This window comes from Saccoglossus kowalevskii, chromosome 13 (assembly GCF_978046115.1).
Source record: "Saccoglossus kowalevskii chromosome 13, keSacKowa6.1, whole genome shotgun sequence".
Classification (NCBI taxonomy): domain Eukaryota; kingdom Metazoa; phylum Hemichordata; class Enteropneusta; family Harrimaniidae; genus Saccoglossus; species Saccoglossus kowalevskii.
Window position 1 is genome coordinate 5402250 of NC_140653.1, and position 12712 is coordinate 5414961.

The following is a 12712-nucleotide window of genomic DNA, read 5'->3' on the forward strand; positions in this document are numbered from 1 at the left end:
CAAGTTGCCTTTTAAATTGGGCTCTAGACTTACGCATATTTTCAAAAAATGGGCCCGACTTTGGGGATCCTTGTTCCTTCCAAAATAGAAAATCAGAACGTGCTTTCGCATGGTAATCTTTAACAATTGTATTCCAACCTGGGACGGCCGGCCTGTTGGGTTTCTTTGTGTGCGGAATACTCTTATTGGCAGCAGCCCGTAAAGCAGAAGTTATATTACAATAAAAGTTATCTATGCTGTCTTTATGAATAGAACAACTAGGATTCTTGCAAACGAGGGCTCCAGTTGGAAAATGTAATTCAGAAAGCAATTTGTCACACAACAGACTATAATTAGAAAAGTCAGCAGTGGAAACTTTCCCCCAACATGGCGTAGAAACTCTCTCACACAAAGGTGAAATAAGTGTAGGCAGTAGATCAGTTTTAAGAGAAACCACTATAGGAAAGTGGTCAGACGAGATGACCCCCGTATTTGATACCAATATTCTCTATAATTCTATTCGTAGCCTCAGTACATACGATATGGTCAATCCAGCTACGAAATTTGCCAGTATCACTCAAATATGTAAAAGAATTAGTAGGCAGACTATCCACATCAGCCACAGTAAAATTATTATCCGAGACAAAAGCATTTAAAAATTCATAGTGATCCTTACTTGGATCTGAATTAAAGTCACCACTGGATATGCACTGGTTGTCTTAATTTAGCGGAAATGTAACAGTACATGCAAACTCATCAAGGGTAGTCATTTCAAATAAACGTTCACGAATCGACTTGTTTACACTCAACTAACAATTGATGTTGTAAACGTGGCATATGGATAATTCAATTCAATATAGTAAATTGTAATCTGAACATTTTTTTATTAACTCGTATATTCGTGTGTGTTCTTTAATGACATTTATTCTGTCCTGCGTATTTGTTATCACCACTAATTTTAATACTATGGATCAAAACGTACAGTATTACAAAACCATAGGCAATTTGTTGAAAAAATATTTGATCTACGTTCGTATATCAAGATATGCTGGTTTTTACCGATAACAATTCAATTCGCAACGATTTTGGTCGCGTCTAAAAGCAAAGTAACTCCAATATTGATTTGTCTGAATGGTTCAACTATTTTGCTCAAATTTATACCAAGCTAAGGGGCTCAAGACTGATGGAATATATAATCGTTTAATACACGAAGATGTTGTTTTTGCGAGAACTCTTCTATAGTTATCAAAATATATTACTTGCTGTCACCTATTTCGAGGTGTATACTATCAAAGACAAGATATACTGTGTTTTTGATGACTTTTAAAAAGTGTTTAGCTGAAAACCTTATTATTTTACATATCATGGGATATAAATATCAAAAAATACATTAAACAAATCAACAAAGTTCTCAACAAAATGAACAAAATAAGAGCGAAATTGGACAGGGAACAGGAATACAATACTATACAAACAGACAAAAGGACCACGTGGGCATTATATAACTAGGAAAGCTTGGAATTGGATATTCATGCCACCATGGAGAATTATCTTCCTGTTGTATCCTTAGCTCTTTAGATTTCATGTAATAACTGTTTCCACTCTTATTTGTACTTGAATGCCAGTGACTACTGGACTTGCAAATATATAATTGTTTTGTGCGTGAATATATCAGTTTGATAGTGACCTAAAATTAAAGTAGAGTTTATTTATTACAAACAAACGAAATTAGACAATATACATGTCGGACGAAACAGAAAAATGCAGTTCGATAGACGCGCATGTTGGGAGATTTCAATTGCAATGAAGTAAAGAGACTCGCATGCATTGCTCAGTGCACGTACACTGCGTCTGTAACAATAGATGTACTCCCTATCCAAACTAAGAGTTCTAGAACATTTTATTTTGACAGGTAAATTTTGATAATTTGTCATACGTTTTCGAATTATTTCATCGCCATCATGATGACGTACGGTAGTATTTCGTTGTTGCACTGAATACATCATAATAACGCAATATTGTTTTCCATTGTCACCCAGAATTCACCACGATAACGAATGTGATATTCCATCGTTTCTCAGAATAAATTATGAAGACGCAATAGGGTATTCCGTTGTTTCCCAATCATTGTCGTAATGTTTGGTAATTTGTTATGTTGGTGATACGAGCAGAATATAACATGGTTGCAGAAATTTGGAAGTCCGGTGATCCTCCGAATGCATCATGGTTATGTAATTAGGTTTCCAGTATTATCTAGAATAAACCATAGTTATGTAATTTTGTATTCCAGGTTGTACCAGCTTAATGCAACCTGGTCTAGCAATATGGCGTTCTAATGTTACGCAAATGCCAGGACCACTAGAAATATAATATTCTGCTAAAAGGAATGCAGAAAATTTGCAAAGAAGGACCATTCGATCTACGAGAACCCGGTAATCTAGCCGACACTGTAGAAAAGTTGAAAAAAACATGCTTGATTAGAATAGTGACGATATCCAATGTCCACGAAATAGGTGTGTTTTCTTCTGTAGTCTTGTTGCGTGCTGTGTTTTGTCACGGTGTACGCGTATTACGTAACTCATTTTTAATAGTAAGATCAACGGGTCAATAACTAGTAGAAACCGCACCTGATTCATGTACGTATCAGAGTAAACTACATGCTAATTTCAACCATAAATCATCAGCTTGCTAATTCAGTAGAGTTTTCATGCATCACACACCTCATAAACCGGTAATGTCTTAGCAATACAACTGTACGTCAGACCTTGCACATTGTTTTATAAATCATAGGTTCACAATGTATGGCGTACATGCCATAGCTGACTACAATGTACTGCTCCTGGATTAGTAAACATTAATGTCACTATTATTTAGATATAATTGGAACTATGTGATAATATAAATAATTGATGTGGAAGGTGATTTGTAAATAATTATTATATGTGTTGTTGAAAATAATGATATAAAATATAATTTAAATATAATTTAATATGAACAAACGGCACCCCTTATATTGGAATGGCATTTCTGGTGTTAACTACAACTCCATCGTCTGCGTCGAGCTAATACCATACTGGCAGGTAGTGCGTGCTGCTCATCATATCACTGGGCTCGTTCGTTACCCAGAGTTCTTTGGCGACGACACTCACCCATGCGAAACAATTATTACCAAACATCTTACAGGTGATACCATGAAATTATAAGTAAATTAAATAATCCGTCAACAAATTGAAAGCGACGAATGGTTACGTTATTCCTCAATAAATGTGTAGATTTCTTTAAAGAAAACAAGGATTTGGTTATAGGCTAAGATTCATTCCCACTGAATATGAACACCGTACCCTAGATAGAAAGATGACGTTGACAAGGTTGTATCATTTAGAGGGTCTATGCTTGTATTTAGTATCAATAAACTTGAACGTGGCATCAATGGTATCGCTGATACTTAAAGCATGTCCCTGTATTGTTAATGAAATTATATGTAAGCTATTTAACGGAATACCTGATTCTGGTAAATTTGAATGGAAGTGGGTCTAAGGTGTTATATTACATATATTTACAAGAAATTGTATGCAGACAATATACATCAACATTGGTATATACATCAACAGTCCAATTTTAGCAATGGGGGAATTAGGCATAATTTCGAAAAAAATGTTTAAATATTATCGAATTGTTAAATACTCGACTAAAGCTGTTGTCCACGGAAATAACAGATTAATTTATAAATGTTATGAATGTCAGAGAAGTTTGATAAATCAATCAGATTAAATGCGTATTATATACATATGGTTTTTGAAAAGCATTGGTTCAACAATGCGTTAGTAATCAAACCGTGTATTTTTTTTAAATGTGCCTAAGTTCATATTTTATGCTTTCAAATTACGGATAGTAAAAATTAGCTGACGTATCCATGTACTATTACTATATTGTATTCTCTGGCGGTGATTTTGTTTACTTTATATTTCAATATTATATATACTTACTATACTTTATATAATTTATATTTTAGTATTGAATAAATATGCATATAGATTGTGTATTTTAGTATTGAATAAATATGCATATAGATTGTGTATTTTTGTGATGATTTCATTTAAACGAAAGTAGCAGTAACTGTTACCATGAAAGTTACTGGACGTACGTAAGCAAAACAAACACTTAACTTTATGAGCTGCAATTATGCTTTACCGAAACCACTTTAACCGATTTAATTTGGATAAATTTGAAAACAACAATTATGAAAACAAATGCTAAATGCAGCATTACTCACGATATAAAACGTGGATTGACAGAGAGGAAACGAGAATATTCTGTGGTTATAACACAAGCACATCTGGTAGTAAAATGTAACGACTATGTCAAGGACATGACTTAATTACATGAACACCAAAACAGGGGCATTGTTTGATTAAATAGGTCAGAAATACGCGTATATAAATTGTGATTCACAATTCTCTCTGCTATGTTAATCAGTCATATGACTACGTATTTAAATGAGTATTAATTTCTTATTGTCAGACGACTGAGTTACTATCTTGGTTGTGCATGTTCACTGTAGATTGGGTCGAGTTGTTCTGTTCAGCGTCTTGTGAGGTATTTATGCATTTCCATCCAATACATTGAAGCAAAAGTCGCGTTTGTCGTCTCAATCCCTGTCTAAACACAGCGTTCATGCCACAGTAAATCCACGGATTACAGGCCGAGTTCAAAAACAACAGACATGTCGTGACGGTGTCTACCTCTGGTGGGATTGAAATTGTGGAAGCAGACAATGAAATGATCTGAACGATTGTGGCTGGCGTCCACGTCAAGAGATAAACACCGATGATAATCACTATAGTGGAAGTAGCCTTTCGCTCCTTTGAGCTAAATCCGATGTTATGTCCGGGTAAACTAATGATCAAGGCGTGCACGCTCCGTGCATGTCTTCTCGCTGTTTTGAATATATGGTAATATATGTAAAACATCCAGGATACTGGTAATACAAAATAAAAGACAATTACGGTTACAGTGAATACTAGATTATCTTTATAATCGAGTCCACATGTTAACCTGTTGTCAAAGTATTTGTATTTTCCAATACCAAAAAAAGGCACGCTTGCACCGACTGCTGCAGACAACCAGATAACAGCTACGACGATGACTGATCTCTTTAACGTTAACAAGTCGATATATCTTAATGAATATACAATCGCAATATATCGTTCGTAGCTGACTGCCGTTAACGACATGGCTGAAACAGAACACAGCAACAAATTATTAAATCCCGTAAACTGGCACCAAATATTCCCGAATATCCAGCTTTTTGTTGCAGCGGTGTGAATTATACACGGTAAAATTAACACACCAACCAGTAAGTCCGTTACGGCCAGATTTGCCATCAAAATTCTTGTTACTTCTCGAAATTCCTTCGTCCGCCATATAACGATAATGGCAATGAGGTTGCCGGCGATAGTGAACAGTGTAGCCAACAGGTAAATCAAACACACACAAATAACTGTTGTTGAATCTAGTTTGTCATCCTCATTTTTCTCACTGTCGGCCATTGTCAGTCGATGCACGTCAACAAGTTTCCTCGTGTAAAATATTTCTACTTATAAAAGGTGGCCAGCTATTTCGGCAACAAGAAATTTCCCGACAGCAATATTCACTGCTGATATGGCGACCTGTCACTGTGACCTAAACAAGATGAAAACCCTGTACTCGCGATCGCTCATTTCCGCCATCTGTAGTAAATTACTTCGATGAGTGGCAAGTGTGATACCGACATTGTCTAATCCGCACCATTTGAATAGAGACATGTCTATCTAGAGTCAGTCTAATGTAATCCACTACGACGATACTGGGTGTTGATGATAGTATTTCAAAGCATTATAAGTTGTTGCTAGGATACGCATTCATCTATTGTAACGTGAATGATCCCCACGGAAATAAGTCTCACTCGGACTATGAATATTCGTGCGACGTTTTCAAGAAAGCTGGCATAAAATTGTCTCATCGGAATATGAATAACGCCCTCTTGGTAAATTCAAAATCTCACGCACCGATGGCTTTGCCATGAAGACTCCCCTACAGCTACTTGTCGTTTGGCGCATACTTACCCGACTCACTAAAATGTGATGCATTTATTTCATCTGAATGATACACATTACTTCGGGTATGCCAACTTGAACAGCGACACGTACATGACTAGAAATCTTTTCACTCATTCCATATCACCTGCCTTATCCGTATTACAATCAAACATTTCATACACAAATCATGTCGTATTGAGATTAAAAGACGCATAGAAATGAGTTTGTCGCTATGGTAATGCGACTTGGCATATAGTTTGAAAGGAAATAGAAACCGTTACCATAGTGATTCTATTTTAGGGAGACAGAAAATGTGTCTCGTGAAGAGTGGTTATTGTCGTCAGATGAAATAAACTTCTCAATTAGATGTTCGTTTGAATGATTAATGAAACATTCCACGTCACACTAAATGATATGGTCCTCTGATTGACGTAGCTGTGAACGGGGACATGTAGCCTCGTAGGTATGTGCGGCCTGTGTGTATGTCTTTCTCTGTGAGTCAGTCAGTCCGCTGCTTGTTTTTCGAACATCAGCGTCATCTCATTCTGTATCAAGCTTGCTATAAATAAACTATATCGAAAGGAAGATATGAATTGTATTTTATTTCATTAGTATTTCATTTAATTAAAATGTGAAAATGGGAGTAAGTATTTTCTAAAATGTGTTGATTGTGTGTTCCTGTTTGTGAGTACCATGTCTACACGATGATACAAACAGTGGTCGTTGTAGTTGCAATGCATGCACAGCGCTAAACCCAAAGAAATAAATAACCAATTAGATTGTGTGTTTTATGATTTATATTTGGATTGATTGATTTATCAAGTGTACTGGCAATCGTTATTATAAATGACGCGACCCAGGACTACACCACTGATGTCACAATCGTACACAATTGTTTTTACGTTTATGGTACGAATTTTTTGGTATTCAAATCAAAACGCCATCACCTAAAACAAAATTATACAAAATTATCAGTTACAGATTTAGTTTAAATAATCATTTGTTGAAGAAATGCCATCAGCGAAAATTAAAAATTTAGCAGTAACAGTAAATAATATATCATGTATCAACACGATACATATAATAAGCGCCTAAGCATGTCACATACTGCTAATTGCATTATTTCGTCATCCGGTCTTTTTTCTGTTTTTGCTAGTAGGCATTATTTACCAAATATACATCGAATTGATGATGCATATAACACACTCGTACAATCATTTCCACCCATCAGAACTGACCAATTTACAAACTTGGAAAAGATAAATAGCACAACTCTCTTCGTGAATACCCAGGATAGGAACAGTTGACGAGACTAACAGCTTTACTCCCCTACGAACAGACTCCATTCTACCAAATACGAATGTTGCAGGCCTAGCATGTGGGGTTTTCCCACTACTGCGTTTACAGCCACATACACGCCAGGCATTTTGCTACACAGCAGGTTGCATTGCGGGTATGATGGAAAAATATTTGTATGCAATAATAACCTTGGCACCGAATGTTTGATATAAATTGAAAACTTATGACACTGGCTGTATAGTCGTTATATTACAATTACCTATTATGATGTATGCTGAAATGTGGAAAACGGCAGTGCAAATTTCACGTATGTGGCAATTTTCAAGCTTACGCTAACCATTACAAAACAATCTTTTAAAGAAATGTAGTAAGACAAGTTTGCGAAGACTAAAGTTGGGTTGAAGGTATGAACATTTTTTGAAATGTGGCCTATCAAAATAGTTTTGGCAAGGCACTACCTGGGGACCTCCACAAAGCGAGAGCAATCCGATAGGTAGATAGTTTGCTTACAAAAGGCGCTATACACGGGATAGGGTACTCGCGTTAAGTCTGGGCTTCTACGTACACTCACAAGTATTGGTGGTTCCAAAGACTATAACTAAGACTACAATTGGCTGTGCCCCATGGACTTAAGCAGACCAAATCAGTATGAGCTTCCTGGAAAATCCAAGCACCATATTATTCTCCGTGTTCTGTTTCTACTGGATAGCCTCGCTAGAGTTGAGCAATATTTCGCCCAGTTGGGCCAAGTAGTCGAGTGCAGGGTGCTCCTTTGAGGTTTTGCACGGCTTCATATGCATTCACCAGATTGTGGAAACAGGTGGTGCTACTGCTGTGCCGGTACACATCACATCGATACACATCAACGTGTACCTAGATGACTGGTTGCTACACAACCCAACAAGGGGTTAGTCAAACAGTAAGGCTAACACCAGAATTTCTAGACCAGTTGTGCTTCCAAGTAAATCGAGCAAGTCCCACCCTTAGCCAACACAGCAGTTGGTGTTCCTGGCCAGGGAGTTCGACACGGAGATGGGCTTGGTACGGTCACCTCAGGCCCATTGCCTAAATGACCTAGCTGAACACCTAGTCAGCGTTCCCTCTGTGTTCTCCAAGAACTAATGCGGATCATCAGAATGATGTCAGCAGTTCGCAGGGTAGTTACCCCAGGCCGCGTTATGCAGCCGCCCGTTACAGCACACTTTTATTGCAACACCAGGAACTGGAGAGGTGAGTAACACTCTCGGACCAAGCGAGGAATGCCTTGCCTGGTGTTCGGCAATTGCCAACCTCAGGCAGGGGGTTTCCTTGGACCCACTCTCAACAGCTATGACTCTAGGAACGGATACCTCCCTCACATGTTTGGGAGCGCACCTATTGCACGAACAAGCCCAATTGAAAATATGGCCCCTGCATTAGATTCGGGACTGCCATATCAAATGACTCGAACTGAAAGAAGTGTGCTTAGTCTTGCTTTGCACGGACAACACAGAGGTGGTCTTCTATAGCTACAAGGAGGGGGACCAGATCCCCATCATTGTCAGTCCTAGTGGAGCAAATTCTCCTTTGGTACCTGGGATACAATGTGGAGCCAGCTGCACACCACCTTCCAGGGGCGAACAACAGTCAAACGGACGCTCTCTCGTGACGACTCTATCTCCAGAACACGAAGTGGCGGATACCCCAATAGGTAACCTTCAGACTTTTCCGGCGATGGGATGGTCCAATGTTAGACCTTTTCCCCACACCTTAGAACTCCAAGCTCCCGATGTACATGACACTCCTGTCGACTCCAGGAGCCTTTGTCGATCCCCGTGAACCAACATGGACGTGTAAGCCTTTTCTCCCTTCCTGCTATTCACCGGGTACTGGAGAATCTTCGACAGGAGCGCATCTGCACTTTGACGCGGGTGGCACCCAATGGGCTAAGCAAGGCCTGGTTTGCACTACTGTTGGAAATGTTAGTCAAAACACCAGGGGTGCATCAAGACTTTCAAATCTGCTGTCTCAACTGGACGGCGCACTGCCTTTGAGACCAGTGGTGTACCACTTACATGCATCGAGGCTCTTCGTTAACTCACTCAGTGGGCTGCCATCGTCCTGGCCAGGGCGAACAGGGATCCCACCAACACAGCCTATGCCTCGAAATGACGTGCGTACACTGATTGGTGTAGTGGAAGGGAGATTGTCACACGCTACGTAATATTACCGTAATTGGTATAGTACATGTGTGATGGTTCAAATACCAAAATGGCAACAGTAACAGAAAGACTTCTCTGGCGGCGATGATAAAATACGAACACGGAGCCAACAGATGAGGTTTCAACTGGTACTGGTATTATTATACTCTGCAAACATCAAGTACAATAACGCGGTAAAACTCCACTACTCCAATAACTAGATACTTAAACTCCAATACAATTCAACGAGATCTCCGATCAGCACTTCTATATATACCCCCACTGTCTATAAATAGACCATTACATCAGCATACATAATGAGTCTGGAACTTACTACAAATTTCTAGAATGTCCCATTACCTCCTATTGCCTCCTACAGTGTTCTATTACCTATTCAACCAGTTTCTAAAAAAAATCTAGAATATTCCACCCAGACACAGTACGGTTCTAGAACATTCTCAGTGACACGGAAGTGGTAAATAAGTCGTATGCGACAGAGATCCATGCCATCCCTCTGTTGGCCAGACAGCTGACCTTTCGACCATCGTTTGAACGAAATGAACTTGTCCTTTCAGCAGTTGTTGGCTATAGGTCAGCCTTGTCACCGACCATTGAGATTCTCCGGAGACGAGGCTAGCTGGTTGTCCTACCATTAGGACACTGTTCACTGTTTAATCAGCGGCCTGGAGCCCGAATGAGGGAACCAATCAACTGAAACTTATCGATTGTGCTGGCCACTCTAAGCAGACTGTCCTTTGAGCTTCTCCATTCTGCACCACTCAAACTTTTGACGTGGAAAACAATCTTCCTACTTATCCTCGCCTCAGGTAAGCATTTGGCTGAACTAGGGGCCCTGTCATTATCGGACCGGTGTGTCGTCCTTATGGACAATCAAGTCGTGATAAAGACACGAATCAGGTTTCTCGCCAGGAAGCAAATCCCAGGACGCGATCCACAAGCGATCGTCATTCCTGTAATGACTGACAATGAGGCAGCCCCTAAATTTCTCTTGATGATAGTGAGATGCAACTGCTCCACAGACTGTCGTAGTCTCAGATGTACCTGCAGAAAGCACAACCTTGAATGTTTTGCAGTTTGTGGTCAATGTCGGGGATCTGGATGCACAAATGTAGTTCAGATATCTGATTAAGATAACGATGATGATTACCAATTACATTAATAAAAAAATTAACTTTTGGACAGAATTATAACTATTTAATACAGTTTGTTAAATCAAAAATATAGTTTATAGAGTTGAAATGGTCTATTGTGTATATAGTATACCAGATTTGTAGATCCAACCAAGGTGTTTCATTCCTCTAGTTTTTTTTCTTTTAGATGGGACAGCCATGTTGGATTTATGCAGATAAAGCATCCATCTACCCAGAAAACCTTTTATTTACATCTTTTCTGTATTGTACGATTCTGTTTAAAATATTCTAGCATTCCAGCATCTTAAACTTATTACTTATGCCACATAGAAGAGAAGCCGGAAGAGAAGTTACATTAAATAATTATATTATCGCAGCCATATTTGATTTATGCTAATTTACAGTTACCCAATCAACACATTTAGCACTCTCATACTTTCCCTTACTCAAAACAGTACCATAGCGTCATAACTGATTTTTAAAATACCTCATCTAGAATTAAAGATATGTCCAAATAGTTATATTTCCATGTTGTAAAAATGTGCAAAACGACCATTTTGAATATATGCAAATTAGGTATATTTAGAAAGCCTAGATTTTTAGTATGTCAATCTAGATACCTTTCCGGAAAGCACTGTAACTAAATTATTTCTGTTGCAATTTGTTACGGGTTGGCCCCCTTGTTTTGCTAGAATGACTGGACTAATAAATAACATTATTTAAAACTATTTAAAACGACATTCAAGACAAAAGAAATCTCAATATAAGACAGATACATTCCAATTTGAAGATTTATTGTATAAAGTACAAAGTACAATCAGGGTCAAAGCGGAAGAATTGTGAACTTTATGTTCACATTTCTAAACAATATTAAACCCCATGTCTTACAAGTAAAAAATTATAAATGCAAAACAACCACCAAGATATTAAAATGCATTTTGCATGGAAAGACATTGGAGCGAGTATTTTTGAATTTCAAAGATGTCGTCTGCATATAAAACGATGAAAGCTTGGAATTTCTTCTATGTTTAAACTTTTAGTTTGTTTTAGCTAAGTTTTTTATTTTGTGACATGATTAAAACACAAACATAGAAATAATGTTTATATTCTAAATTTTTGTTTATATCTGCTTGAAAAAAATCGAAATGGATACCTTGCTGTTCACATATATTGTAAATATGCTGTATTTATATTCAATCTGTGGACTTTCACAATAAACAAATAGTCACAATACAATTTGCTGATAGCGAAAATATTAAAATATAAAATGGAGCAGAGGATATTGAATTAAGTGTCCTTAAACTATATATTTACGAATGGCATAGACATTAGTTTTTAACTTTTACATATCAATGATCATATATATTATATTATTTTGTATTACTAAAACGTCGATAAATTCGCCAAGGAATAGTTTGATAATCACCAGATGAGTATTACTTAGCGAAATAACACACACACACACTGGAACTAGTAATACACGTGCTACACGTTAATTTTAATAAATGATGATATAATGGTTACATCAGAAGAGTTCCACGTTTAATAATGCGCCTTTAAAATTATTATAAAACTTAATCATAATCATACGAATCTGTTGCCCAACTCCCCGCCAAGCATACCAATAGTGGACTTTACTATTATTTCTACCCACACATTGAATACATGAACACAGTGTTGGAACCATTACTGCCTTCACACACAGTGATATCTAATAAATTGTTTTCTTCAAGTTTTAAACATTGCCCATCGGTTGTTGAAATAATTTTCTCTGGGTGAAGTGAGTAAGTACAGACTAACCCCGGAGAATTCTGAAACAAAGAATAACGATAATTATAATATAATATAATTTGTGTTTTGTTTTTGACGCAGAGGGCGCTGTTACAAAAATCATGTTTACTGAAAGTCTATTGCACATCAAAATAATCATATGACTTGCTTTTAAAAAAAAACACTTACTGTATGCATAGCACTTTAATAATTTTGGCGATAATTGTGGTTTTCTGGTTTATGGATTTGAATATGC

The 12712-nt window shown here is 37.5% G+C and overlaps 1 protein-coding gene across 1 annotated transcript; it reads right to left on the bottom strand.

Moving 5' to 3' along the window:
- Positions 1-4496: 4496 nt before the first annotated feature.
- LOC102805226 (G protein-coupled receptor 161B-like) lies at positions 4497-5528 on the bottom strand. Its single transcript, XM_006815462.1, has one exon. It carries the CDS (start codon positions 5526-5528, stop codon positions 4497-4499), a length of 1032 nt encoding a protein of 343 aa, XP_006815525.1.
- Between the last annotated feature and the right edge of the window lie 7184 nt (positions 5529-12712).